Source organism: Anolis carolinensis, chromosome 4 (genome assembly GCF_035594765.1).
Source record: "Anolis carolinensis isolate JA03-04 chromosome 4, rAnoCar3.1.pri, whole genome shotgun sequence".
In the NCBI taxonomy this organism is placed as follows: Eukaryota; Metazoa; Chordata; class Lepidosauria; order Squamata; family Dactyloidae; genus Anolis; species Anolis carolinensis.
In genome coordinates this window covers 202,544,153-202,571,184 of record NC_085844.1, presented here as the reverse complement: position 1 = coordinate 202,571,184, position 27,032 = coordinate 202,544,153, and the positions used below count along the sequence as shown (strand labels likewise).

The following is a 27,032-nucleotide window of genomic DNA, read 5'->3' as shown; positions in this document are numbered from 1 at the left end:
TTCTGGCAGCTGTTCTAACTGAACAACATCTCTGCTCTGTTTCCTTTCGCCTCTCCTGAAATGTGGGTACTTGCAAAATCTCCTCAGATTCCAACTCTCCCTCAGATTCATGAACACTTTCCTGCTCCCATTCCTCTTCTGAAGAAGAGGAATCCCTACCAAATATGCAAAATTCTTTCCTCTTTATTATGTGTCCAGACCAAGTTTCAAGAGAGTTTTGTCAAGAATAACAGCAAATATATGTCACTTCTCTAGTCTTGTAGAACATAAATAATAGGGGGAAATCACTCCACATTTTTAGAGGGCACATAGTGCCTTTTAAAGAAAAAAATGTGGGTGTTAGGATGAGGGTGCTATGGATACCATGGAAAGTTATCCATACCTGATTTAACATTTTGATTTTAGGTGAATTTGGGCTTATGCATGTTTTTATTGACCATAGTTAAGGTTAATTAGGTGATTCCTAATCCAACCCCTTTTGGTTTGATTGCACAATTAAGATACAGTTCATCTAAAATCAAAATGGAAGGTTATGATCTCATCTTCATGAACTTGCTAAAAGGGGATTTTGTCACTCCATGGCTATCTTTGGCTTGTCCTCTTAACACTAAATCATTGTTTAGCATTACACACAAACAACCAATATCAGAAATGATTTGCAGATAGGTTACTGAAATTTCAAAAAACAATTAACAGTAAAAACAGGGCTATTGTACCCATTTTGTAAAATGTATTCCTTTTTAAATTACTATCATTATCTTTTTTCATTCTTGGAAGTAATTATTATGTTTCATGATACCATTTGCTATCATGTATTTCCTTTTCTGTCTTCATAATATTGAAACAATAATTCAAAAAGACTGTAGTACAATTATGGTACTTTATCACAGAATAAACTTGGATTAAAATCAAAGATCAAACTTAAGAAATTAGGCTTGTTTACTTTTGTTTTCTCTTATTGGTAAAAAGATGTAATTCAGAATAAATGATGTGTCATATGTCTAGTAATAGAACACCAAGATGTTTAGCTGAAGTAGTAGAATGAATTTTTTTTTGTCTTTTTCATTGTGTGGAGTGGGTTGTGAGGGGGAATCTATATACAATCCAATTCTGCTCTTGTAATTCTCAAGGCATTTATATCAAAGCACTAAAGAATAACTTTAACTTCGTAGAGCCCTCTATTACATTTTTCTGCAACAACATCTCTTTGTTTGCAAACTGTGTGGCAGTTGTCCCACCTTGAAAGTTATTGCAAGCAGAGACCAATTTTCCATATAGAAAACGGCTGTTAGCAGGCAGTTTCTATGTTGTTCTCTTCAGAATAAGAAGTTAGCAAAAGAGCTTTTGCCAGCAACAAATATACACAGTTGTTGCTAACATTGATATTGATATCTCTAAATGTGCAGATGGAATTCAAATGAGGCTGTATATTTACTCTCTACATTTGCATTATATATCAGGACAGAGCATGGTTTAAAAATAGAATGATTCAGTGTTCTCACCCCTTAATTACATCCACAAGAATATTCATATTTATCTGTGCATTAATCAAAAGTGAAGTTTTGGTAGGGAAATGGTAATGATTCACTCATTCTCCTACTAATTTATGGGGATCTCCTTAATCCTACTGTCAGCCAAAAAGGAAGAGTGGCAAATTAAGAAACCAGTCTGAGTTATCACAGCAAAATAACCACTTGCTTGAGAATTGGGAGGCTGAAGGATCAAATAGATAGAAAGTGTATTGGCAAGTTGATTTTGCCAAAAGAAAAATTGCTCAGATCCCTAATAGGTAATAGCAAACTCCTGACCTTGCATTGGCAGATATTAAACAATATGGTCTTTCTTCTTACACTTCTACTACATATCATACTGTAATTCGGAATTTTTTATTTGCAGTTCTAAATTGATGGCCAACTCTGTTCTACAAGACCAATCATTTGATCCAAGGATCATTGTGTCCAGGAGGTCAAGGATACTTACACATAATATTATTAATATCTCACTTCCATGCATCATAAAGTATGGAAAATGTCTGGACCATTTTGCATCATTCTCAAAATTAGATCACTAGGCTAGAAAGAAACTGTTTGAGTGTGTCCTATGCCAATATTCTCTCCTAAAGATATTGTAAGAATGGGTTCTCTCATTATCTGGGTAACATAGTTGAAGGGTATAGTGTCATGTCCAAGTGAATAAAAGGTTAATGGTGTGATATTTTTAGGTTACAATTATTGGGGGTCAGCATCACATAGGATCAACTGAGATGACAAGAGTCAGTTGTCCAGTGAGAGTGACAAGTTTGGGGAAAAGTGTAGAAAATGCTTCCAGGATGAAAAGTTATTCATTAAAGATTGTGCCACAAGGCACAAGAGAAAATAACTGCAAGACTTTGGGACTAATATTTGCCTCATCATCCCTTGGAAAGCTTGGTCATAGGCTGGACAAAAGGGTCAAGACTCCCAGTTTCTCATGAAAGACCTAGAGCACCAGACAGTATATGAATCATAATAAGGATGTTCAGCTAGTTGCATTAGAGTTTGTGCTTCTTCTAGTCTCTTAATATGACTGAGGCTGTTTTTGTAACTTTGTAACAAGTAACACCAAAAGAGTTTTTTTGCTAATGTCAGATTGTTTGCTAATAGCAAAAACTTTCCTTAAAGGTTCTCCTCTTTTGCACACTCTCTTCATGTGCCTTTGGTTAGTATGTGTATAGGATCCCCAACTTCCAAGAGAAGGGGAAGGAAGTCTCTACAAAATCAGAGCATAAAAAATGCAAGTTAGGCAACCCCAGCCCCAGTAACTCCCAGTAGTGAGTCTTGTAGGGTGAATTAATGGTGATGGCAGTGCAAAGAATTCAGGGGTCCTCTCCTGCTCAGAAGCAAGAGATTGGGTTGGAGCCCATTCCAGATGTGTTTACGGTTAGAGAGCTAGTATATAAAGTATGAATAGATATATTCTAAAACCAATCCTATCTTTGCTTTGTGCTTTCTGTTTTCTCTTGCACAGACTCCACGTTTCGGTACACAGGAAGCCCAGACAGTTTACGTTCCAGAGCACCTATGATTACTCCAGATCTAGAAAGTGGGGTGAAGGTCTGGCACTTAGTCAAGAATCATGACCATGGTGACCAGAAAGAGGGTGACCGGGGCAGTAAGATGGTGTCAGAGATCTACCTAACAAGGCTGCTAGCTACAAAGGTAATGACAGGGCTTGAATTAAATATACCATTCTCACCAGTTCAAAATAGTAGATATCAACAATGGGAGCACATCAACACTTACTACTGCACGGTTTCATTTACATGGAAATAAGAAATGCAACAATTTAAATTAACAATAGCAAGATCATTCCACAAGTCAGGTAATAAAAGAAACCCTGTTGAGCTAATATGAGTTATCTATCCCAGACAAATAGCAGTGTAAGGGAGGAATGTTACTCTTATGTATGGTATATAGTACTTGAAACCTACATTTCCAACAGCATTCAAGGTGGCAGTGACACATTTTTCCTTTTCCCCACACAGTGAGTGAATTTTTTTCATCTTCTTTGTCCTTTCCAAAAAGAGCCAATGCCATAGTCTGCAAATACAGTTGTAATGTTAGTGGCCCTATTTTCAACCCTGTATGTAATGAAATGGTGCTGTTCCTCCCACCGCAGGGATTTTGTAGCAATCATGCTTTCTTTTCTTGTTTCTATCAGGGTACACTGCAGAAGTTTGTGGATGACTTGTTTGAGACTTTGTTCAGTACAGTCCACCGAGGCAGTGCTCTCCCACTGGCTATCAAATATATGTTTGATTTCTTGGATGAGCAAGCAGATAAACATGGCATCCATGACACCGACGTGAGGCACACGTGGAAGAGCAACTGGTGAGAGGCGTCAGGAGTTATGGTTTATGGGTGTGGAAAAATTGCTGAATGCGAGGATGTGTATTGAAGGCTTTGTGGTCACAATTGAGTTAGTTTTAATCAAGCCAAGTCCTCCTGAGCCTAGTATGGAACTGTCTAGAAGGCAAACAAATAAATGCATTCTGATTAAAGATAAGCAGTCAATTATTTTTTTAAATCAAAAGTAGTATATGAGAGAGAATTTGATGAATCATTGACATTTACTGCTCATTAGTGTGGTAAATGTCTCCTACAAATATCTGGCTTCTGCAGCCTTTGGTTTTGGACTCATGAAGTTTCTATATAGTTGCTTTGACAGTATTACTCAACTTCTGGCCTGACTATATTGTGGTTTCCTATATCTCTGTTTCCTATGTATTTCCTAAATCCTAGGTTTGATCATCAGTATGTAAGTTCAATCCTGCTTTGAGTTGCAATGTTTCAGCACTACTTTTTTGGTTTTAGTGCCAGAGGCCATGTCTACATTGTCAAAATAATGTGGATTAATCACAGCCACATGACACACTGGACTGATGCACAATAGAGGAAGACAGAATATACTCAGAGGAGTTTCCTGGAATCTCTGGAGTGATCTCAATGTGTTGGAATTATGGACAGCTGGAGCAGGTTGAATTCAGCCTATGTTGTTCACATCACCAACGGGCCCACAGCTGCCTCACATCCAGCAAGCAATTTCCTTGGGCAGTTGGCTGGTCGGGCTGATGGCACATCAGGGCTCATGCCAGCACCTCTGGGTCACTGCCAGCAAGCTGTCTTCTGCCAGAGGCTTGCTGCTGATGTCACATTTCTTGTGAGGTCACGATGGGTATCAAGTCACATGAACAGAAATGTGATATCAACATCAAACCTCTGGCAGAGGGCAGCTTGATAGCAGTGACACAGAGGTGCTGGCACTAGCACAGATATGCCAGAGGGGTCCCAGGGCAGCTCTGAAGACATTTAAACCAGAGTTTACCAGAAACTGTAACAATGGCCACAGTGATAGTTATGCAAGAGCAGCCCCAAAGCAGCTTGAAGAAGCATACACAGTGCCACAGTGGATATCTCTGTAGCAGAACATTCCATAAAGGATTTTTGCCTTCTTATTTGAATCTGTAATCTCTTAACATCTGGTTACTTTCTAAGTGTGTAGCATCAGAGAAGCTGCAGATTGCCTCTGGTGTTTGTCTGAGATAATAAGAAGATAAACTGAGGTAGAATTTGCTCTGCTGGATATATTCAGGCAATCCTTGGTGAACCTGAATAGCATTGAAATGCATTATTGAAATTTTACTGCAGACGGATATCAACCATGAGAAGGTGATTTCAAAGATGCCAGTTCTAGTCTGTCCTTTAATCTATATTTTCTAAATTACTTCCCAGATAAAAATAATAACAAAAATTTCCAAAACAAAATAAATAATTGCCCCAATTTTAGTTATTCATTTTGTTTACTTTATTTTTATTCCATTATAGAAACTCAAGCCAGCTAACAATAAATATAAAACAATGCTTATTAAAACAATAAAAATACATAACCATATAAATGTTAAAATGAAAAACAAACCATTTTTGTCATTTGAACAATTAAACATTAAAATATTAAAATACATTACAACCCTACACCCACCCCAGAATTAAATTATACCATCCCCAGAAGCCTAGTTCTCATTAAGCTATAAATTCCAATGGCAGAGGAACATTTTTACCTGCCTACAAAAGGCAAGCAGGGACAGGGCCATCCTGGTCTCTCTGAACAGGGAGTTTCAGAGTATAGGAACAGAAAAGGCATCTACATTGTTCCCAACAAGTGAGCTTGTGACGGTGGTGGGACAGGTGATTGTAATATTCTGATCGATTCATAATAAGAGATATGGAACTTCAAGTAACCTGAGCCAAACCATGTAGGGCTTTAGAGATCAAAACTGGCACTTTGAATTGTGCCTGGAAATGATTTGGCAGCCAACAGAGCTGTTTAGGAAACATGAAGGCAGTTTGCAAATGTAGTTTTAACTAGGATTTAGCTAAATGTTCATTAATTATATAGTTTCCCTTTATGCCTAATGTAAGAGATTGCACTATGCTAGACAGCTTCTGATATTCATCACTGTAATAGAGAGTTAGACTGGGATAACTCACAAAAACTAAGGCGGGGCTCCATGAACTATATGAATTAGACTACTCAGTTGATTTTGGGAGCTTCTCCTAGTTTGGGTCATGACTGTCCAATTCAAGACCTTTTTGAAGTAAATATTTGAGGCTTCCTGAACAGTCCTATGGGTGCATTCATTGAGAATGTGGATAAGACAAAAATCCCAAGTAGGCAGAGGCGGTCCATCAGTGAGGCCAATTAGGCGGTCGCCTGTAGTGCATTGTTCTCCGGGGCGCCATGAAGGCGCCCCACAGCGGCAGCAGCGGCAGAAGCCCAAAAAGCAATCCCCATGCCGCTTTTCTGCTTTGCAGAGTGGAGATTGCCTTCCTGGCCAGAAGGGAGGTGATCCCCACTCTGCAAAGCAGAGAAACCCCACTTTTCTACTTGGCGAGGTGGAGATCGCCTCCCTTCTGGCCAGAAAGGAGCCGATCCCCATTTCGCCAAGCAAAGAAACGTGGCTTTTCTGCTTGGCGAAGTGGGGATCGGCTCCCTTCTGGCCAGAAGGGAGCTGATCCCCACTTCACCAAGCAGAGAAACCCCGCTTTTCTGCTTTGCAGAGTGGAGATTGCCTTCCTGGCCAGAAGGGAGGTAATCCCCACTTTGCAAAGCAGAGAAACCCCGCTTTTCTACAGAGCCTGCCCTTCTGAAGCCCGCCTTGGCCCTTCCGGTGGGCCGGGCGGGCCTTCTGGAGCCTGCGTTGGGCACTCCGGAGCCCGCGTTGGCCCTTTTGGTGGGCCAGGAGAGCCTATGCTGGGCCTTCTGGAGCCCACTGCCGTCTGTTGGAAGCAAGGCAAGTGGGGTTTATTTGACTGTGAAATAATGTCCAGGGTGGGAGAAAGAGCTCTTGTATGTTGGGAGGCAGGTGTGGATGTTGTAATTAATCACCTTGATTAGCATTTAATGGCACGGTGGCTTCAAGGCCTGGCTTCCTCTTGCCTGGAAGAATTTTTTTTGGGAGGTGTTAGCTGTCCCTGATTGCTTCCTGTCTGGATTTCCCCTGAGTGTTGTTCTTTATTTAGGCTTTTCCTTAATCCCTCCTTATTATCCAACATTTTCACTTATCCAACACTTTTATTTTTCAGTTATTGGTTTTTTGGGGGGTGCCAAAATTTCTGTTCGCCTATACTTGAAAATTACCTTGGACCTGCTCTGCAAGTAGGTATCAGAAAAACAATGCCATTGCCCACCCTCCCAGAAAAAAAACCCTCTAAAGGGGGAAAAGGAGATGCCCTACTGTACCAAAAAGAAAACAAGACTTGGATGGAGGGTAGTAGGTCCATCTTACTTGTAACACTGAATTACTGACTAGTCAGGTAGCCCCTTCCCAATTATTTTCAGAGACTTCCACCAACAATCAGGTATAGAAGAAAAGAGACTAAGAGGAGCTTATTCTTCAAACACACACACTTGTCACAAGCAGCAGATCATATTCTACCATTTCAAAACAATTGCTGTTGTTATGTCTTTTTCTTGGCTATTATTTTAAGATTAAAAGTTCCCTAGGTTTAAAACTTACCACTGAATGGAGACTAAAACCTCATAAATACACAAATTACTACCTCCAGACTGTGTGTATGTGTGTATTTGTTCATTCATTCATTCATTCTTCAATCCCTTGTGGTTTGCAAAGCCTCTAATCATCCTGTCTGACAAAGCCAGATTCCCTGCTAAGGCTGCAGAGAGCTAAAAACAATTTTATAGAAGCTTTAGAGGCAGAGTTATTAAGATAAAATGCTGGAATCCTGAATAAAATGACACTTCTTAAAGCTACCAAGAAGTGCCCATGAGGAGAGAGTTCCCCCCCTGTGGTTACATAGACCAACCCATGTTTTTAGTACAAAGATCTCCCCAGCTGTTGCTGATGTCTACAGACAAATGCTAGAAAGGGATCCTGGGAGAAGAAACAAATACTCAGACCACTAAACTCAATCTTGGTTACTCAGTAGTAACCATGAAAACACACAAAACTGCATTGTAGTGTCAGATCAGGTTGGTCCATCAGTCTTAGCAACATCTCTTTCTTTTGAATTGGGTCCAAAGTATGCCAATAGAACTTTATTTCTGTTGAAATTACTTGGTCTTAAACTAAGTCCCATCAATTTCACATTTGGCTTGTTGATTTTCATTGTGGCCTACATTTAGGCAGAGTACTCTGAAGTATAATTCTTCAGAGTGAGGCTTCGGGATGGACAGTGCCTTACTAAAGTTTGAATGAAACCTTTTAATTCGAAATGCGAAGAGTACTAAGGAATCTATTCTCTTCTAACCCATGCTATTTTTGCTTGCTTTTACCCATACTTTTAATCCAATCCAACATTAGTTAGAATATATTTTTACTTGGTTCAATATCCATATTTCAACACCATTTTAATGTCTAGTTCTTTTCAAATGCATATTTAAAATGTTTAAACTGCATTGCTGTATTTCGTAATGAGTGATATCTACTACGTGGCAAAGTTCAAATCTGCACATTTATCCAAGAGGTGTAGATCAGTACAATTAATATGAGAATTTAAAAATTATTAATTCCTCAAGTGTTCCTAGTTAAACCTTGACCCCAATGTATTTGATCGAGGAAGATAAGTAATATAGCCACAGCATAGCATAAAATCAGATAACGAGGAGGAAAGAATTGAACAAAGTCATCTTCACAACTTTGGCAGACCAAAATTCTATTTAAAATAGCAACAATTTGTTCTATAATGAGATCTGATTTTTTATTTTATTTTTTGCTAAATGAAGCAGTCATTTCACTCTGCCTATAACAGTTAGAGGGGGACTTGTTTATGTCTACTTTCCCTGAACCAAATATCCCCCGGCCAAAAACAGAATGAGGCATACTGTGTCTGCCTCCCCACACTCCATCCCGGTTTCTCACAATGAAGAATCACACTCCAGTTTTGTAACTAAGGTGGCCTCCAGAACCATCTCAGCCTAAATGTCTCTTATTTAGGGGCAAATCCCCTTTGAATAAATCCTTTGGATCTGATGGGGTTTCTGAAGAGATTTGGTAGCCACACCAGGAAAGCAGCTAGAGTAGGCCTGCCTGCCTGCCTGTCTGAAACTTTGGTCTCATGGATCCTCAAAGCAAGATAGTAGGTGAGCAGCAGTTGTTATTCAGAACTTTGGAGTTAGACAATAATTGAAATAAATGTGTATAACATGAGCAAAAAGTGAAACAGACAAAATCTAATGGCTGTTGAAAGCAAAGCATTTTCTCCTGAGCTTTCAAAAAAAATTAAAATAGTTGATCCTTATCATTTATTTAGAATCCAGTTGTTCTTATAACAGATATGTAGCAGGGTAGAATAATAGAATAATAGAGTTGAAAGAGACTGCATGGGCTGTCCAGTCCAACCCCCTGTCATGCAGGGAAAGGCACAATCAAAGTACTCCTGACAGATGGCCATCTAGCTTCTGTTTAAAAGCCTCCAAGAAAGGAGCCTCCACCACATTCTGAGGCAGAGAGTTCCACTGCTGTACAGCTCTTACAGTCAGGAAGTTTTTCCTAATATTCAGGTGGAATATCTTTTCCTGCAATTTAAACCCATTGCTTCGAGTCTTAGTTTCCAGGGCAACAGAAAACAAGCCTGCTCCCTCTTCCTTATGACATCCTTTCACATATTTATACATGGCTATCATGTCTCTTCTCAACCTTCTCTTCTGCGTGCTAAACACACCCAGCTCTTTAAGATGCTCCTCATAAAGCGTGGTCTCCAGACCTTTGATCATTTTAGTTGCCCTCCTCTAGACACCTTCCAGAATATCAATATCTATTTTGAACTGTGGTGCCCAAAATTGGACACAGTATTCCAGGTGAGTTCTGACCAAAGCAGAATAGTGAGCTACCATGACTTCCCTCAATGTAGACACTATACTCCTTTTGATGCAACCCAAAATCCCATTGGCTGCAATATAACACTGTTGGTTCATGTCATACTTGTTGTCCATGAAGACTCCAAGACCTTTTTCACATGGACCGGCGTCATCCATTCTGTATCTTTGCATTTCATGTTTCTGCCTTAGTGTAGTATCTTATATTTGTCCTTGTTGAAATTCATTTTGTTATTATTGTCATGCTAAAATTGGGGAACTCCTCTCATCAAAATTAAGTAACATACACTACATAAATAAAGTTCAGTGTGCCAATATCTTGTGTTACCTTTACACCACCCTTTTTCACTGCATGTTTGACCAGCGACTTCCATTACAGTGTTGAAAAGATTAGTTTTATCCCTAAATGATACTGAAAATTTAAGCCTCATAGAGTACCTAAAACTAGAATGTTTTCCTGGAGCTTGAAGGTCAGTCAGGAGAAGTGGCTGAGAGGCGACTTTGATGAGAACTGCATGAGGGCAAGCTTGTTACAATATCCATGTGAACTTGAACAGCAAGAGAGTGATTTGCTGTTGGTTATACCACCAGTTCATTTTTTAAAGTATGACTTAATTTCAGATCAAAGCTGGATGCCTCATCACACACTTGAAAGCTAACAGGAAGGTTTGGCTTTGTTTTTATCCTGCCACAGAGAAAAGTGAATCATAATTCTTCTCTGACTACAGATGCCAAAGATTTAGGACTTTATCACGCAAAGCTGGCAAATTGGAATTGCAGTGGTATAATAGTATTTGTTGCCAGTAGTTGTCACCTGTGTGTATTGTCACTTTGCCTTCCCTCAGTTACAATAGCACTCCTTTTCATTGATGGGTAAAACTTGTCCTTGGTTTTCCATACCACTGCCTTCCCATTACTTATTTACTTCAGTATGAAAGGTCCCTTCCACTTCTATTCCGATATGCCAGCAGTTGTGTGACATCAGTGAGTATGATTCTCCTCCTCTCTCCTTCACTGTTCCCAAGCAGACTGTTTTCCCTCCCCATTTGGTTTATCTTCTTTTACATTTCTTTCTTTTGTATTGCCATTTATTACATAACTAGCTTGTTTTGTCCGCTGCCCTGATGCCATCACTCTTTTATATATATAGAAGTGTAATAAATTTAAATTAATATTAATAATAATAATCTGAAAGCATGATGAGAAGGCAGGAAGACAGATCAAGGAATTACAGATTACCAAAGCAGCAGAGATGTACAATACAGAGAGGTGCAATACAGATTGTTCTATATGTCAATTCCCTAAATTACCAGGATTGTGGTGAGACAGCACGCAGGTGTGATAACGTCCTTAGAAATAAATCTTATGATTTATTCCCAAATTTTTGAGCATTGTGCAGCCAACATCCTTTCCTTTTGTGGTGAAATAGTTATATGGTGAAACAGCAAGATGTGCAGCTACGTGGCCTATAACTGTTTTTGTGAAAGATGCATAGCTATAAGTGTCCCACAACTTTGTAATGTGTAAATGCACATGGGGCAAGTCTTGAGATAATGGATAATACCAAGGTTTTCCCAATAATATGCCAGAAACATGTCTGGGTATTGCATCTGATTGTGGATGCAGGGAGCGGGGAGTAACAGTATCATTATCATTGTCATGACTATTCAAATTATTATTTGTTTGCTTTTTGTTAAATCTCACATGTACCCCGGCCCTGGAACCCAAGACAATTTACAAAAATGAAAACAGATCACATCACCCAAAATGAAGTTGATAAAATTGAACTATCCATAGAAATAAAACATTATTCAAAAGCAGAACAATTAAAAACAAACATAGATGATACATTAATAATAAAACCTGTCATCAATTAGTTCCAGTGCCTGGAAGCATTTGGGAAGAGGATTTTCTACCATGTTCCATGAAGGTGGTGGGACAGAAAGAAGGGCCTCTCTCAGACAGGCCCATATGGGTCTTTCAGATAAATTGTACCTTAGCCAATATAGAGCTTTATGGAAACTATCTGCATTGATTTATCGACTATTTATTCAGTTTTCTCCCATTCATAATGGGTACAAATAGTTGTAGAAGTTAGCAGTAACTACATGATTTCCAAAATTCAGACAAGTACATTTACTTCAGTGCTTCTACTCTTATCATCCTAAGGCAACACAACAGAGCTACTGCTCTCAGTACCTAGTTTACATGATCAATATTTCTGGTTCTCTTTTTGTCACTGATTATCTAGGTTTCCAATTTTCATATATTGGGTTTTAAAAGTGGAATTTTTGGTTGTTTGTGTTCATTGTTATGTCTGACTGTTCTCAGAATATAGCATTGTTCTTTACATTCAAAGGCAACAAATAGTGGCACCTAGTGACTGAACAACACTAGCTTTCATAAGATTAAAAAGAACTCAAGTAAGCAAAGAGAAGATGCAAAACATATCCTCATTTGAATTTTTGTTCATTGTAGGTTGAAGTATAATATTGTGGTGTTGATGCAACAATAGCACAGTGGAAAGCTTATGTTGCACACTGCAAATAACTTATGCTTATCAACATGGTAAACAGAAAAATACATGAATATAGAGAGTAACTATATTACAGGAACCTCATAGGACTAGCCATAACTTATTTTCACTTCAGTGGTGATCCAGCACAGTCCAAGGTGTCTGATTAATTCAGATCAAGAAATAGCTCCATATAGATTGTGTGCTTATCCTAATATCAGAGAAAATAAGTATATTTAGTTTGTTTGCAATTAGCTACCAAGTAGAATTTGATTCTCATTTTTTATTGCAATACTTCTGGCTGCCACCTCCTTCCCTTTCTCCTTTTTTCTTCTTCTTGTCAAATATGGTATATTTTATTATAATTACTGTTGTTTTAGCCATTAAATGGCATTTGGTGAAAAGAACACAAAAAGTGGTGAGGTGGATGGTAATGAAACCTAATTTTCTTAGATTTCTAATGTGTGTTTTATGTCTTTCTTTTCTATAGTCTTCCTCTCCGCTTCTGGGTGAATGTAATTAAAAACCCACAGTTTGTCTTCGACATCCATAAGGGAAGTATCACGGATGCCTGCCTATCAGTCGTAGCCCAGACCTTTATGGATTCATGTTCTACTTCAGAGCACCGGCTGGGCAAGGACTCCCCCTCCAATAAGCTGCTGTATGCCAAGGACATACCTAGCTATAAGAGCTGGGTAGAAAGGTCAGCATAAGAATTAATGAGCCACTTTTGGATCCTGTTCCTTCTTCAAAGCTTTCCCGAGTTTCTAGTTACTGCACAAACAGGAATAGTGTATTTGTGTATAAATGGTTCTTAATTAAATGCACTAAACAAAATTACAATAAACAATATCTGCACTCTAGGGAAATCAAGGAATTGAAGAGTTGTCATTTTTATGCACAGTTCCTGAATATGTTTACAATTATATCACAGGGAAATAAAATACAACACTGGGCCCCTGTTTGTGGGGAATACATTCCTGAAATGTCTATGGAAACAGGAAACCATGGACAATTGTGAACAGTGAAATTAATAGTTTCCACTAGAAGTCACCATAGAGCCATGCTGGAGTATCTAGAAAATTCCTAGAAAGCTGTCAATCAAGTACAGTACTGATCTTGTTTAGACAGGATCAGATGTCTTTATGATATTTTGGTATGCTCACATCGTAAAAGCACCACTTCAGGCTTGCAGTTTGGGGAACTCTACAGCCTCAGCTTATTAGTCTTCATCTACTCTGTCACTGCATTCAAGTGCAACCTTGATTTAGTTTTTGTTCATGCATAACCTCTCATATTACCCAAGAGCCTACCAGATTGGACTAGCTAAAGTTGTCTTGAAAGCTAGACAATTCTCCTTGGTAATTTATAGTTGAATGGCCTCATAGCCCATCTTAAATGAGAAAGGTTTCATGATGAGGAACATGGCATTCTGTATAGTGATTTGCATCCCTTGGCCCTCTGACCTGTATTGGTTTTGTGCCAAATATTCAAGTGGGAACAGATGTGTCAGCTCAGTGATACCCAATTCTCAGTGATCTATATAGGATGAGTTTTATCATCCACAGTTAAATCATAAATCATATCAAACTTATTTCAGACTGACCTAGCATTATATTTCAACACTTCCATTTAATAAAACCATTTATCAGTATCCATGCCTTGTTTTATTTTCTAGCTAGCAGACATTTCCAGCTTTGGAAAAGTTAGAAACCTATTTTTAAACCAAATGTTTACAAGATTCATATCCCTATGGTCCTTCTAGCATCTGTGCCAAATTTCAGGCATTTAGGTTTGAAAGTCTTGGAACCAGGACAGAGGCAGGAGGGCATCTTATGTTTTATGGACTTGTCTAAATACCCTAAAGGCATCGGATACTATCTGATCATGGAAGGAAAGCAGGCTCAGTCCTGGTGAATACCTGGATGGGATACGACCACTGAATACCAGGTGCTGTCTGTGCTGCAGAAAAAGGAATTTGCAAGCCAACTCAGAATATTCCTTGCCTGAGAAAGCCCATGGTGATTGCCATAAGTTGACAGGCAACCTGAAGGCACACACACATACACATATTTCAGTTATGATATCCTCTTTATTTCCTTACAGTTATATCTAATGCAGTTTAGGGGTTTGTTTTAGTGAACCTTCAGTTTTTGACCATTAAAGATTCTTCTCTGTTCTCCAACTTCAAAAGTTTTTTTACAAGTGAAATTGCATATTTGTGTTTGTTTTATAAGACACACAATTGTTGCTAGTTAACCATAAAAGGCTATAAGGTGGTATGTGGTGATACAAATATAACTGGGAAGTAGTGCCCATTGCTTTAAGGAGTATGATCTATCTTTTACAAGATTCGTTTGACATTTTTAGTTCTTTAGCTCTCTTTTTGTATCAGAACCTCTACTGAACATGACTAATGTAGCCTGTATCTCAAACTCATATTATTTTTCTTTCCTATCAAAATTATCACTATATGCACAACAAAACTCATAAAAGATTTTCTCCATCTGATTTTCAAGACTTCCCACCTGTACCACAGTATCCCCTAACCTTCCACATAACATTTCCAGTGGCCAGGAGGGATTGCCAAGTCAAAAAAGACAAGGAAATCCATTCCACTCTTTGAGTTGCATATGCCTAAATCCTGATCCAACCCAAATAATACATTTCTATCCATTTCTTTTTCAGGTATTATGCAGACATTGCAAAACTCCCAGCTATCAGTGACCAGGACATGAATGCCTACCTCGCAGAACAGTCACGTCTGCACTCTATTGATTTCAATATGTTGAGTGCACTCAATGAAATCTACTCTTATGTCAGCAAATACAGCGAGGAGGTAAGGGATACATGGCACACTCTTTCTCATAAGACACTTCTTTGTGTGTTGCCATCATAACATGATCAGGAGAAACATAATACATGGCAGGAGAAAGGATATAATTGTTTACTAATTTTGTTGGGTAGTTCTAACAATTTTCTCTCTCCTATAATTTGTGTGTGTGTGTGTGTGTGTATTTGAGGCTAACTGAATCTGAATTTAAACTGCAATCCTATACTTGTTTATCTAGTAGTGTACTCTACCCATGTCTTTTATGGATTGTATAACCCCTTCTACTTAATATTTGAGACTGCCTCATTTATTATTATAGTGGTTGAGCTAAATCTAATGTAGGTGTATGTAACTAGGCTAGCAGAACAGGAATTTTGCATCAGTTTCTTCTTGCAGAAGTTTTTCCAGCCCCTTAAAAATGCTACATACTGAGTTGGAGGACTCTGCCGAATTCGATGGACTGTAATGCAGTGGGCAGTGGATGGAAATTCCTTGAAAATCATTATGTAATTGCATCATAACCTTTATTGAAAACAAGACATGTGTTTTCTCCATTTTGAAGAGCTGCAGGTTTCTCTGAATATTTTCAGAAACAATCCTGACCTATTGGGCTATCCCACTAACTGAAACACGATCTATTTTGCAAAGTGTTACTGGCAGCATGGACTCTTCTGATGGATGCATCACTTGAAACCAAGTTCACACCATCTGTTCAGCCCTTTAATTTGCAGTGCAAGAAAAGCCTATTTTGCAATTACAACCATTAAAGCCAAAGCTTTTGTCATTTAATTGTGTGTATGAGCGTGTGACACAGTGTAGCAGCCATTTGCCGATTAGACTGGAGAACCTCATTACTTTCTTGCTAAATGATACAGGAAATGTAGCATCCAGAATATGGCTGTGTTTCTTGCTGGTAATATACACCAGTCCAATCACACAGAAATAGTTATGGACTCATGAGTGCGCTGGCATTTTCTGCTTTGCTTTCCTTTTATTCCTTCACATTTTTTTTTCTGGGAAACTACCTCTTGTATACATTCCCACTGATATGCGACTTTGTTACAACTGGATCTCCCAGCCTCTAAAAAAGACTTTGCGGGTTTACAAGAACTATTAACAAAATCTCTGAAATGGGGCCCATATGTTATATAATTAACACTAGCAGTGAATACTGAGGATGTAAATGTTCAGCTATTTTGTTTACAAATGTGAAATGCTTTCCCTCCCTCTCCGCAATAGCCAACTCTGCTGTCATTTTAAAAATTCTCTGGAGAGAGGTGACTGTATACCATGGAGCCTCCACTCAATTTCCCTGAGGTCTGCTATAGAGGCAAGGAAAAGAAGCAACTATACTGTAATATACTATAGTTTCTCTGCTTCTCATCTGTGCAAAATGCAGGGGAATGGATAGACTCCCTGTTATCCAGTTTCCTCCTTCCTTTTCCCTTTTTCCAGAAGAACAACCTCACAAGCTTAGCAGCTATGAGAGGAAGGTTAACACAAGGCACAAAAAGTTAGAGAATAGGCTCTTACACCCCATTCAAAAATATGCAAACATGTCACTCAAAAATGCTGGATAATTTTTTTCTGTTGAAGATGATGATGATGATGATGATGATGATGATGATGATAAAAACAAAGCACTGGTCCTTTTGCTCTCGTGCAGGGTTAAAATACATTGTAGTAAGTCACCATGTTTATATTATGACTCCACCCTTTATTTTCAAAGACAAAGTGAATACTCTTTTATCCCTAATGGAGACACAGAAATCACCACCCTTCACTATTTCATCTCCCTTTATTAACTCCTTTTATTTTCTACTCTTTTAAATATATTTGCATTGCTTTTGGTTCCAGATCATTGGGGCTCTGGAGCAGGATGAGCAGGCGCGCCGGCAGCGCTTGGCATACAAAGTAGAACAGCTTATTGGTGCCATGTCCATGGAGAGTTGAAGAAAGGAGCAGGAACTCCTAAAACAGCAGGAAGTGGTTATTGCAAAGTCTTCTTGGAATTAAAAACCAAACCAGCATGGAGGACACAGGGAACATACCTGAAGTATTGTGGCACCCTCCTAAAAGAAACAGAAGTTGGTCCAGCCATTTAGCTCAAGACTCACTCATTAGATTCGAGTTGAAAGGATGGGAGAAAACCAACAGCAACAGTGCATCTCAAGAACCAGCTGGATTTGCCAAGAAGTTCCTCTTCTCAATTTGTAACCAAGAAGGATCCCGGGAAACCTAGATTTCCTCCATGACTGCTGCTTTGCATGAAAGTTGTTTGATGTATATTAGGAGATAACAAAATACTATTTAATTTTTTTCTTTTTTAAAAAAGAAAAAGAAAAGAGAGAAGAAAAATGAAATGTAACAAACACCACAGTGGCCACATCAAATATCCCTTTAAAAAGATCCCACTGCACACACTGCCCCTCCCATCTCATGAGGTCCCCATTGTTTGTGGCGCAGATGGATGGTTTGGGAATGTTTGAAAAATCCCATTATTCTTTTTCTGGGAACATACAGAAAACCCCACAAACACAAATTTGCACCAAACCTTTTATACTGTGCAGTTGGGGTACATGCCATGCAGTCTAAGTCTGCAAGAGGCACTTAGAAAAAATATATGGGAGTAAAAAAGCCATCCAGTCATCCAGCACATCTGTCTTGAAATCTAACTTCAGCAATGTATTCATAGAGTGCAGATATTTTTTTAATACTGTTTATTTACCATTGAAGGGGTACTATGGTTGTATGGAAGTCCTTCATTCCTCTTTTACTTTGACAAAATTATCCCCACCCACATTTCAAAGATTCTTCCCTGTTTTAGACAGCCATGTTCCTAAGGAATGTTCTAAGGATGTTGAGTGAAGGTTAAGTTGAAACTGGCATATTGTGCACAATTTGTGAAAAAAACTTACTGGCTTTCTTAGTTAGTTGCTTAGTATGTGGGCAGATCAGCATTAAGGTTATTGTCATTTTTTTTCTAGTCACTATGTGATTTCTTGAAACTTAAACAAAGTGTTTACAACAGGCAATACTTGAACAGTGTAGACCTAGTAAGCCACGATATTTATTATTTCCCTTCTTTAGACTCAGTGATGCTTATGCAATTGGGACAAATGGCATTTGCATTTTTCTCATACTACAGGCAACCTCTTACAAAGGTCAAGCATAAAGCTTTTATATCCTCTGGAAGAGAAGTGATGAGGGTCCTTCTTTCTAGACAAAAGGAAAATGGCATGCTCTGCATGCCTGTTAATGGCTGTTGTCTTTGTCTTTGTCCATGTCTTGTCTTGGGTTTGGTTTTTTAGATGACCCTAGCAGCCCATTTTCTAGTGGTCAGTGGAAGGCTGATGTCTGTGAGTTCTTCTTCTTTTATATATATATAAAAAGGGAAAAGACCAAAGCTTTCATGTCCCTTTCAAGAGTGCCAAGTAGCAGGTGGGATGCTGTAAATATTTCTCTCTGTAATAAATATTGATATTTGTGCAGGCTGCAGTTAAGAGGGGGTGATGAGGGGGCAAGGTGATTAGGCTTAATGGAAGGCAGGATATCGACCACATGATTTTAGACCCCGTGACTAGAATCTAAGTCAGATTTAAGAGAAGCAAAATGGTATTTAAAAGTAAGAATGAAATGATTAGACCACTAGTTACAGATTGATTCAGATTATGCCACAGTTTCCTTGGAGTGTGTAGTATTTTCAGTTATCAATTCTAAATGGAATTTGTGAATACTATCACCTTTTGAGCATAGATTGTCAGAAATATAAAGATGTTTGGGAATAGATATGGTTTAGGAATTACCATTCTGTAGTATTCTATAATTGAAGAGAAGTCGCTGGAACAAAGAGAACCACAGCATTTTCTCCTACCCTGCATCTCCTTCATCTATAGTCAGACATCCACCCAAAGAGTTAAAATTTAAGAGGTAGCCTGGAAGTGTATCCTTCTCACATTATTTGATTACGAGGGCTGTATTTGACTAAAAAGTAATGCTGCATTGTAGACTTCACATTCCAATTGTACATCTCCTGGTCCCCATCCACTGTGTCACTGCACTGAGTGTACATAACTAAAGTCTGAAACCTGACACAGTTGGAGTTCTGGACAACTTGAAAGCCAATCTGTGCTGTTCTACATTCATAGGCTTACCTCTCTAGATATCATTGAAAAATATCAGAAAAAGATTAGAGCCTCAGAGAAAGAACTAGCAATAACTTCTCTCACAGAGACATTTAACAGAGATGACTTGTGCAGGAGTCTATCAACCATCACGCTGTAGCCTTCCCTTCCAGTACACTCCATTTCTATTTTTCCTCAAAAGAGAGGGGGCTGTTTCCACAAAATTCTGAGGGGGAATAGATTGTTACCTACTCTGTGAGAATCTCTGAGGGTTTTTTTTTAAAAAAAAACTTTATAATCATTATCCTGAATACTGCCAGCAAAAGGATAAAGGAATGGAGCAACTTGCTGCTTTAATTATAATTCATTAAAACCTGTGCCAAACCCACTTTCCCCCTGATAATTCACTTTCCTAAGTTTCCCTTAGCCCTATTAATAGCCTGAAAGAAATACTAATGACTGACCTTGCGCAATAAGCTAAAGCCTTTGACATTCACAGCAGCCAAAGCTTTGCAGCTAGAAAGCTCTGATTTACATTGACTTGGCAGGAGCAAGGACCAAGAACCCAATGAAGAAAGCATCTCAGGAGCAGGGGAGCCCAATTTCAATAGGATTATTCGATATCCTTCAACTACGTAGTCAGATTGACTGCAAATATAGATTTGTGTCCTCTGTTCCTAAACAAAATTGATGTGAGTGGCAAGTTTTAGCCACCAATTTTTGTTAAAGGGATTTTCAACCAATTACAAGCACTTCATAATTAGATCACGTTAGCCTCCTTTAGCTCTTTCTTTCCTGTTTTTAATGCTGTATGAGATGGGCAATAGTACTATAGCTTCAATCTTTTATATCTGACAGTTATTCTCAGCAGAGCTACAAGATCCCTTTGCATTCAGATGACAATTCTCTATTTGTAACCCCTATAGCATTCAAGCAGTCAACTGGTTGGCTCTTATCGAAATCAGAGAAGCATATGTAGTATTTTCTTCTCTCTTGGCAATAGACCTTGCTTCAAGATAAATTGGGAACTGACATCATGGTACAATTTCTGCTCGATGTTTCTTTATTTTAAAAAATGAAAGAAGCCAAAAAGCCAAGTTCATGATGGTACCCTTAAGTGTTGTGGAGCTAGTTTCTCTGGACACCAGCAGGATTTAGAAGTCATTGTGATTGCCTTAAGTGACATTCTCTCTCCATGTCATTGCCTCATCCCCTTGCTGTCTGAGTTCCAGCCTGCTCTGTTTCAGGTGTTTTCACATCAAAGACAGAGACGTCATTTCTGGAATTTCTGTGCCTGGCACCGCTGTTTGAATAATTCCATTTAATCTTCCACTGATGAGTGCTATCCAGAGCCATCAAAGAGCCCAGTGCAAGGGGTAGTGATGTGCTAATCAAATGCTTTTTTTCCTTTGAAGGCCTTTATTTTAAAAATTCTATCTTATGAGCACACTCGCCTACCCCTGTATTTTTTCTCCTCTTAGAACTAAAATTCTGCAGCCACTTCAGTCACCAGAGCAAGCAGCCTGGCTGCCTATGTAACTTCACCAGGAACATGTTCCACAAAAACTCAGGAAGTGACAGGAGGGGCAAATAGCTTTATCACTGTATGCACTCTGGATAAAGGAAAATGTTATAGCTAAACTGACAGTGAACGTGATTTTGCATAAACTGCCAGAAATTAAAATACTTTGTTTTTGCTAGTTCACAAAATAGTTGGAATACTTAAAGGCTCTTTAAATTATTCAGAATGTGAAATTTGTAGCTTTACCTAGGAAACTATAGATGTGGATTAGCAAGTTCCCATTCTATCCTTGTCATTATAAGATGCCCTACCAAGAAATCACATGTGATGTGTAGCATCTATATTAGCTTTTCACAGCACCGTCTTTTCATCAAAGTATCTACTTATTTTATTCTTCTATAAAAAAATAATAATTACAAAGCCAGAAAATTGGCTGGCGGACAGCTATTCTCTGCTCTCTACCAGAATAGTAGAAGGGATGCTACTCTGCTGAAATTCATTACTGCTCACCTGAGTCTATTTCAGTTAATTGAACTAAAATGAATCTACATGAATTTTCACAAATTTGTATCAACTAAACAAAAGCGTCTTTTTTCTTCAGAAGGCCTATTACATACACAAGAGCTACTCTAGTATTACCTGTATTCAGCTTCCTTTCTGCTCTGAATTGCCCACATTGCTCATCTGCATAGGGCATGAATAGACTAGGCCAATGTGTATCAACTCTTAGGACTAGAAGCTTCCAATATATAATGGACACAGTAAGAGATTCATCCATGATTATGGATTACACTTGCCATACTTTTCACCTCTGTTTGTTGGAGCCATAGGAAATCTACCAGAAATGACTGCCTGCATATGTAGTTTATGTGTTTCCCCTTGGAATTTTTGAAAAAGTAAACACTACAGTAAATAAATGCATCTGCATCATGGTCTTCTATACTGTTTTACTGTGTGCAGAGCAAAATCCCAACACTAAAGAGCCAGTTTTGTCTGAACTAGAAACAGTCTACATCTAAATTTGGGTTTACCATGTGAAACCCTGCAAGAAAGGAAATGTCAGTTTATACTATACATTTCAAATACTACAGCAGCTGGGGAGGGAGTGGGCTTTCATTTCAACTGATGTTAGAATGAGAGCATTTCCCATTAGCAGCTTTCAGGTACCATGATTTCCACAACAGTTCTCCTGTTAGGCTTCAGTGTTATCTACATTTACCTGTCAGAGGGCTCCATGAGGAAATAATAACCCTGAATAAGCTTTGGGAGAGAGAGGTGAAACTGAGTGAAGACCTGGAGAAAAAGGTGACAATGACAGAAACCGTGAAAGGAGGATAATCAGTATGAAAAGGACCATTTAAACTCCAGGACAGCTAGACTTTCCCAGATTTCAGTAATCCATTTATATAATAACCCACATAGCATTAACAATACAGTGATATTAAGCTGTATATATTTTACTTGCTAGTTAGAGCTAGGTAAACAGTCAGATCTTCTAACAATAGTTAATGTGTCCTCAGAGGCAATATCTTTATCTCATCATTCTGAGCCCAATGATTTCCCCCCATCTATCCAGTACCCATTCAGTGAACTCTGGTTAGACTCAAAAGGCACTCTTTCATGATATCTGCTGAAATTTTCTAGGCCTTTCAGCAAAACAACATGTCTTTCCCAATGTATCTTATATATGACAACTGTAAAAGCCATCCCATGTCAACGTAATGCAGATGCTGTTTTTTAGATGATTGTGTGAATCAAAGGATTTAAAATTGGTTCAAAATACAAACCAACCCTTGGAAATGTCTATAAGAAGTCATAGTCCACAAACTAAAGGGCCGAGAACCTGCTGCACTCTAAATACAAATCACTGCATTTCAATAGTATAAACAGGTGCTTTTAAAAATCACCTAGAAAATATTTTTATTTTGAAAGACTGGTTTCTAAGAAGGGAAAATGTTTCTATTTAATTTCTAGTCAGTGTATCCTTGAAGGATTTTGTGTTGTTTTGAAATGATGTTCTTTATACTTTGTATAGGTTTTCTTTTATCTCCCTCTCCAAATATTTTATCTAACATGGTACATAAAGCAGGGAAAGGAGGATCAGCAGTGAACCATCATCTCTCTTTTTGCATTCCCAATCTTACATGGAAATGAGGAATCTTTTCCAATTCCCACAATAAGAAGAATCTCTTCTTTGTATATCTGGAGCATAAGTACCTCCTCAGAGGAAAGAACACAAAGTTCTCTTCACATATTTCATCTAGGTTTGACAGACTGAAAACCAGGGAGGGTTCTTTTATCTTTAATAGTTGTATAGAAGAGGGAATATCAGTAGGTGTTGCTCATCACACAACAGGTAACTAGCAACGCCAGTTGGAAATTCCACTTCCATTCAATCATTAGAGGTATTGGAGCCATCCTCAGTTTTCACTCTGGCAATCCTAATTATATCAGAAGAACAAAAAGAAAAATTCACTCTCTATCATGCTTCCTCCTAACATAAAACCATTCTGTCCATCCTAACAGTGGAACATTATTTCCAGGCAAATTAGGCTACAGCTTCATACCAGAACCCCATGGGCTAATTGTATTTGTGTCCATTAACAGTACTTTCATATGTGGTGGCCCTGCAGAAGAAGCTTTCACAAGGAGACAGCACAGAACGGCTTTCCGTTCAGAAGTGAAGGTTTCTTTGTACGCACATATCCTGCCTCAACTGTAAGGCAGGGAGTGAATGTTCTGCCCCATCCTATATCAAAAAGAATATAGTTTCGGACAGGGGAGTGAGTTGGTAAACAAGTGGCAATTCACCTCATACAGTCGTTTGAGATTGACATTGTTTCTTGGCATATTATATGAATTTAAACAAGTCAAATGAGATACCGTTTGCTTTGAATGTTGTTAGTGCTTAGGTGTCTTGTGTTTGTCTGCTGTTTTTGACCAGAATCTCCCTTTATGTTGTCTGTATATTACCTTTTTATTTGTATATTCCCAGCCACCCATCCCTTCATGAACAAATTATGACAGAAATATCCAAATTAACAAACAAAAGTGTGGACTCAAGTTATTTTCCATCTCTGTTGGTTTGGGTTTTTTTCTTGTTTGCAAGATAAATGGTGCTCCAGAGAAGTCAGCAAAATTTTAAAAACCAGCTTTTCATACCATTATATATAAAAAAAAGACTTGACCTAACACTGAAGGATGTTTTGTAGATGGAGCTATCAAATGAGAGAGGGGAAGGAGATGCAAAGATTGATTCTAGAACCTGTTCATAAGTTAAAGTGGGGGGAGACGTTGGCATCTGCCAGTTTTTGCTGTCATTTCTAGAAAGTAGAAATAGCTAACGTGTCGAAATTGGTGTCAACATTCTACTTGGATAATGTCATGGCAATGTTGATAGATGATTTCACAATGGTTATGGGAACTAAACTGCACACTTTCTGAATGGGTGCTTTTTGTTTTGAACTTGTCAAATGCTTTCTAGACTTATTGTACGCATGATACTGGTCTTGTCCATAAATGTTAGTTGATCCTGGTCATGCACAAAGGCTGACTCACACCACCAAATGTGTTCTGAGAGCACTAGGAGTGGAATCCACTGAACATCTGCCATTATGTCTTGTGGAAATGGATGGAAACCCTGAAGTAGTTGTCTCCAGTGGATTTCTTCCTAGTGCAGTAATATGGCAAACCTAATTCTTAGTCTATGTTTCTTTCTGCAAGTGCACTAATATCAATAATAATAATAATAATAGTAATAGTAACAGACAGAACCCAAATCTTGTGGAATTTTTAATAGTGATCCAGTTGAGGAAGATGTGAAGGGCATGAGAAAGGGCTTTTTGTTTTCTTAATTTGTCCCTATCCTGGAACTGAATTGCTTCAGGAGGCTGGCAAGGTCTCCATTTAACCTCTCCCAACTACCCTAAACATTTTTCTCATCTTCCTTCTCCTTTATACTTGACACACTGGAGTTCTGTATTATATTTTTTTTAAGATGGTTGTCTGGATTTTGTTGTTTTTACAAGTGTTGTGGGGAGGCGGGGGGATGTAAGAAAGCTGAAGTATTTAAAAATGTTCAATGAGGGGAGGAAAGGTTTTTTTGTTATTATTCTAATATATTATTGTGTACCTATTGTAAATATGAAACACTCCTATTTTGCAATCCAAGGACTCACTTTGTACTGTTGTTATATATAAATAAAGTTTACTGGATAAAAATATTGCTATCTAGTTCCTGAGTGGGCTTGGCTTGGAATAGATGGGATTTACTAATGCATTTACATCAGTAATACATCAGTAATAGGAGATTCATTTAAAATATATATAAATTATTTTTTAAGATGCTAAGCACTTAAAATTCAAGAGTGAAGAAGGTCAAATACTGCCACCTAGCTTCACATATTGAAAAAGGCTCTTTAAATGCAGTACTGTCATCAATTCTAAGACACACTTTCTCCCCATATAAACATTTCAAAAAAAGGGGTGCACCCTAGCAGTATGTATGTATGTATATACACACATGCACGCGCACACAAGCACACATTTTTTCTGTTGGTGGTACTAACATTAGTATGTGTCTTAGAATGGATGGTGTATAGATATACCCATATTTACTTGAGTCTAATGTACCATCGAATCTAATGCGCACCTCAATTTTCAAAACCCTGAAACCAAAAAAGTATTTGTTGACTAATGTAAATGTGCAGCAGGAAAAAGTACACTCTTTGTAATTTGGACAAAAATACAAATTACAGTGGCTGCATGCTTATAATTCCTTCTTTAAAAACAAAAGTGTTAGAACACCAAAGCTTCCAGCAATAGAAAAGAAAACCTTGTGGTGTATTTATGCTGTAGAATGAATCTTACTAGCCACTTGGTGCTTGGCTGCAAGCCCTGGCAGTCACGGGCTCTGTGTATGTGGCCTGCAAGCCTAGAGCTTGTGACTGCAAGCGCTTGCAGTCAAGCGCCGAGTCCCTATTAAGAGGTGTTCTGCACTGTTTGGTGCTCAGCTGCAAGCCCTGGCAGTCACAGGCACTTTGGGCCGGCAGGCCACACACACACACACACACACACACACACACTCTTAAAGAGAGTCTTTTTCCAAGTTACTGTGTGTTGAAAAATACAGGGGGGGCTTGGTACCCATTTAAAAAGATAATGGAGCCTGAAGAAGACCCAAGGGCTGCAAAAACAGCATCAATGAGCCACAGACTGCATTTTGCCTATCCAGATTCAGAGACAGGGGTTTATCCCATCAACCCTAACAACTCAAATGAATGCTGGAGAGAGCCTGAGGATCAGTGAAATGGTGAGATCTACTAGCCCTAAAACTGAGGGGAAGGAGATCATGGGAAGCCCACCCATAGCCTCCAATGGGACAAAAACCAGGCAACCAATTACCATTCCCACTTACCGTTCATTTCGCTGAAAGGAAAATGGGAAATGGGTGTACCATTTCGTCCCATCTGAATTGATGGTACAAAATGGAAACATGAAATAAATGGGTGACACAAATACCGGGCCCATGACTACTGAGTACAACCACCCTCCTACTCATTAGCCCCAACCTGTTACTTGCTGTCATTGAAATCCTTTCTTGTTATGTATTTATTTAGTAAAATATTTCTAGGGTATCCTCCATCTAAATATTTCAGTTTTAAAACTACTTTTTATAAGTCAAAACAAAATCAATATGGAAAACAATCCAACAGAATAAAAGTCAGACCATGATCCTTAAGCTCAAAGATTGGGTGAACAACTAAAATAATAACATGGCACTAAAATGACGCCAATTTTAGCACCATTCTGCCTCCAAGGGGACAGCATTTATCAAATGGGGTTGTACAGCTAAGAAGGCAGTCTCCTCCCAGTAATGTACCTCACCCCACTTGAGCATTTTCCCACTTCAGTCAACTTTAAATGGTGTGTAAAAATTGCCAGGAAAAAGATTCCACCTAATTATTAGGAAGAACATGCTGACAGTAAGAGCTGTTTGGTAATGGAATATGCTGACACAGAGTGTGGTGGTGTGTCTTTCTCTGGACGTTTTTAAGCAAAGGCTGGATGGCCATCTGTCAGGGGTGCTTGCATGGCAGAGGGTTGGAAGATGGCTCTTGTGGTTTCTTCCAACTCTATGATTCTATCCCTTTCTAAGTCACCCAG

The 27,032-nt window shown here is 38.6% G+C and overlaps 1 protein-coding gene across 2 annotated transcripts in view; it reads left to right on the top strand.

Annotated features, from left to right (window-relative positions):
• Positions 1–25,090, top strand: part of plxna2 (plexin A2) — a 555,589-nt gene extending 530,499 nt beyond the window's left edge. For both annotated transcript variants that reach the window (XM_008116576.3, XM_062978633.1), the window contains 5 exons: positions 3,007–3,197; positions 3,700–3,869; positions 12,879–13,091; positions 15,077–15,227; positions 17,079–25,090. In XM_008116576.3, the coding sequence (XP_008114783.1) occupies positions 3,007–3,197; positions 3,700–3,869; positions 12,879–13,091; positions 15,077–15,227; positions 17,079–17,174 (821 nt within the window). In that variant the 3' untranslated portion in view covers positions 17,175–25,090. The remainder of the gene's footprint in view (positions 1–3,006; positions 3,198–3,699; positions 3,870–12,878; positions 13,092–15,076; positions 15,228–17,078) is intronic.
• Positions 25,091–27,032: the final 1,942 nt, after the last annotated feature.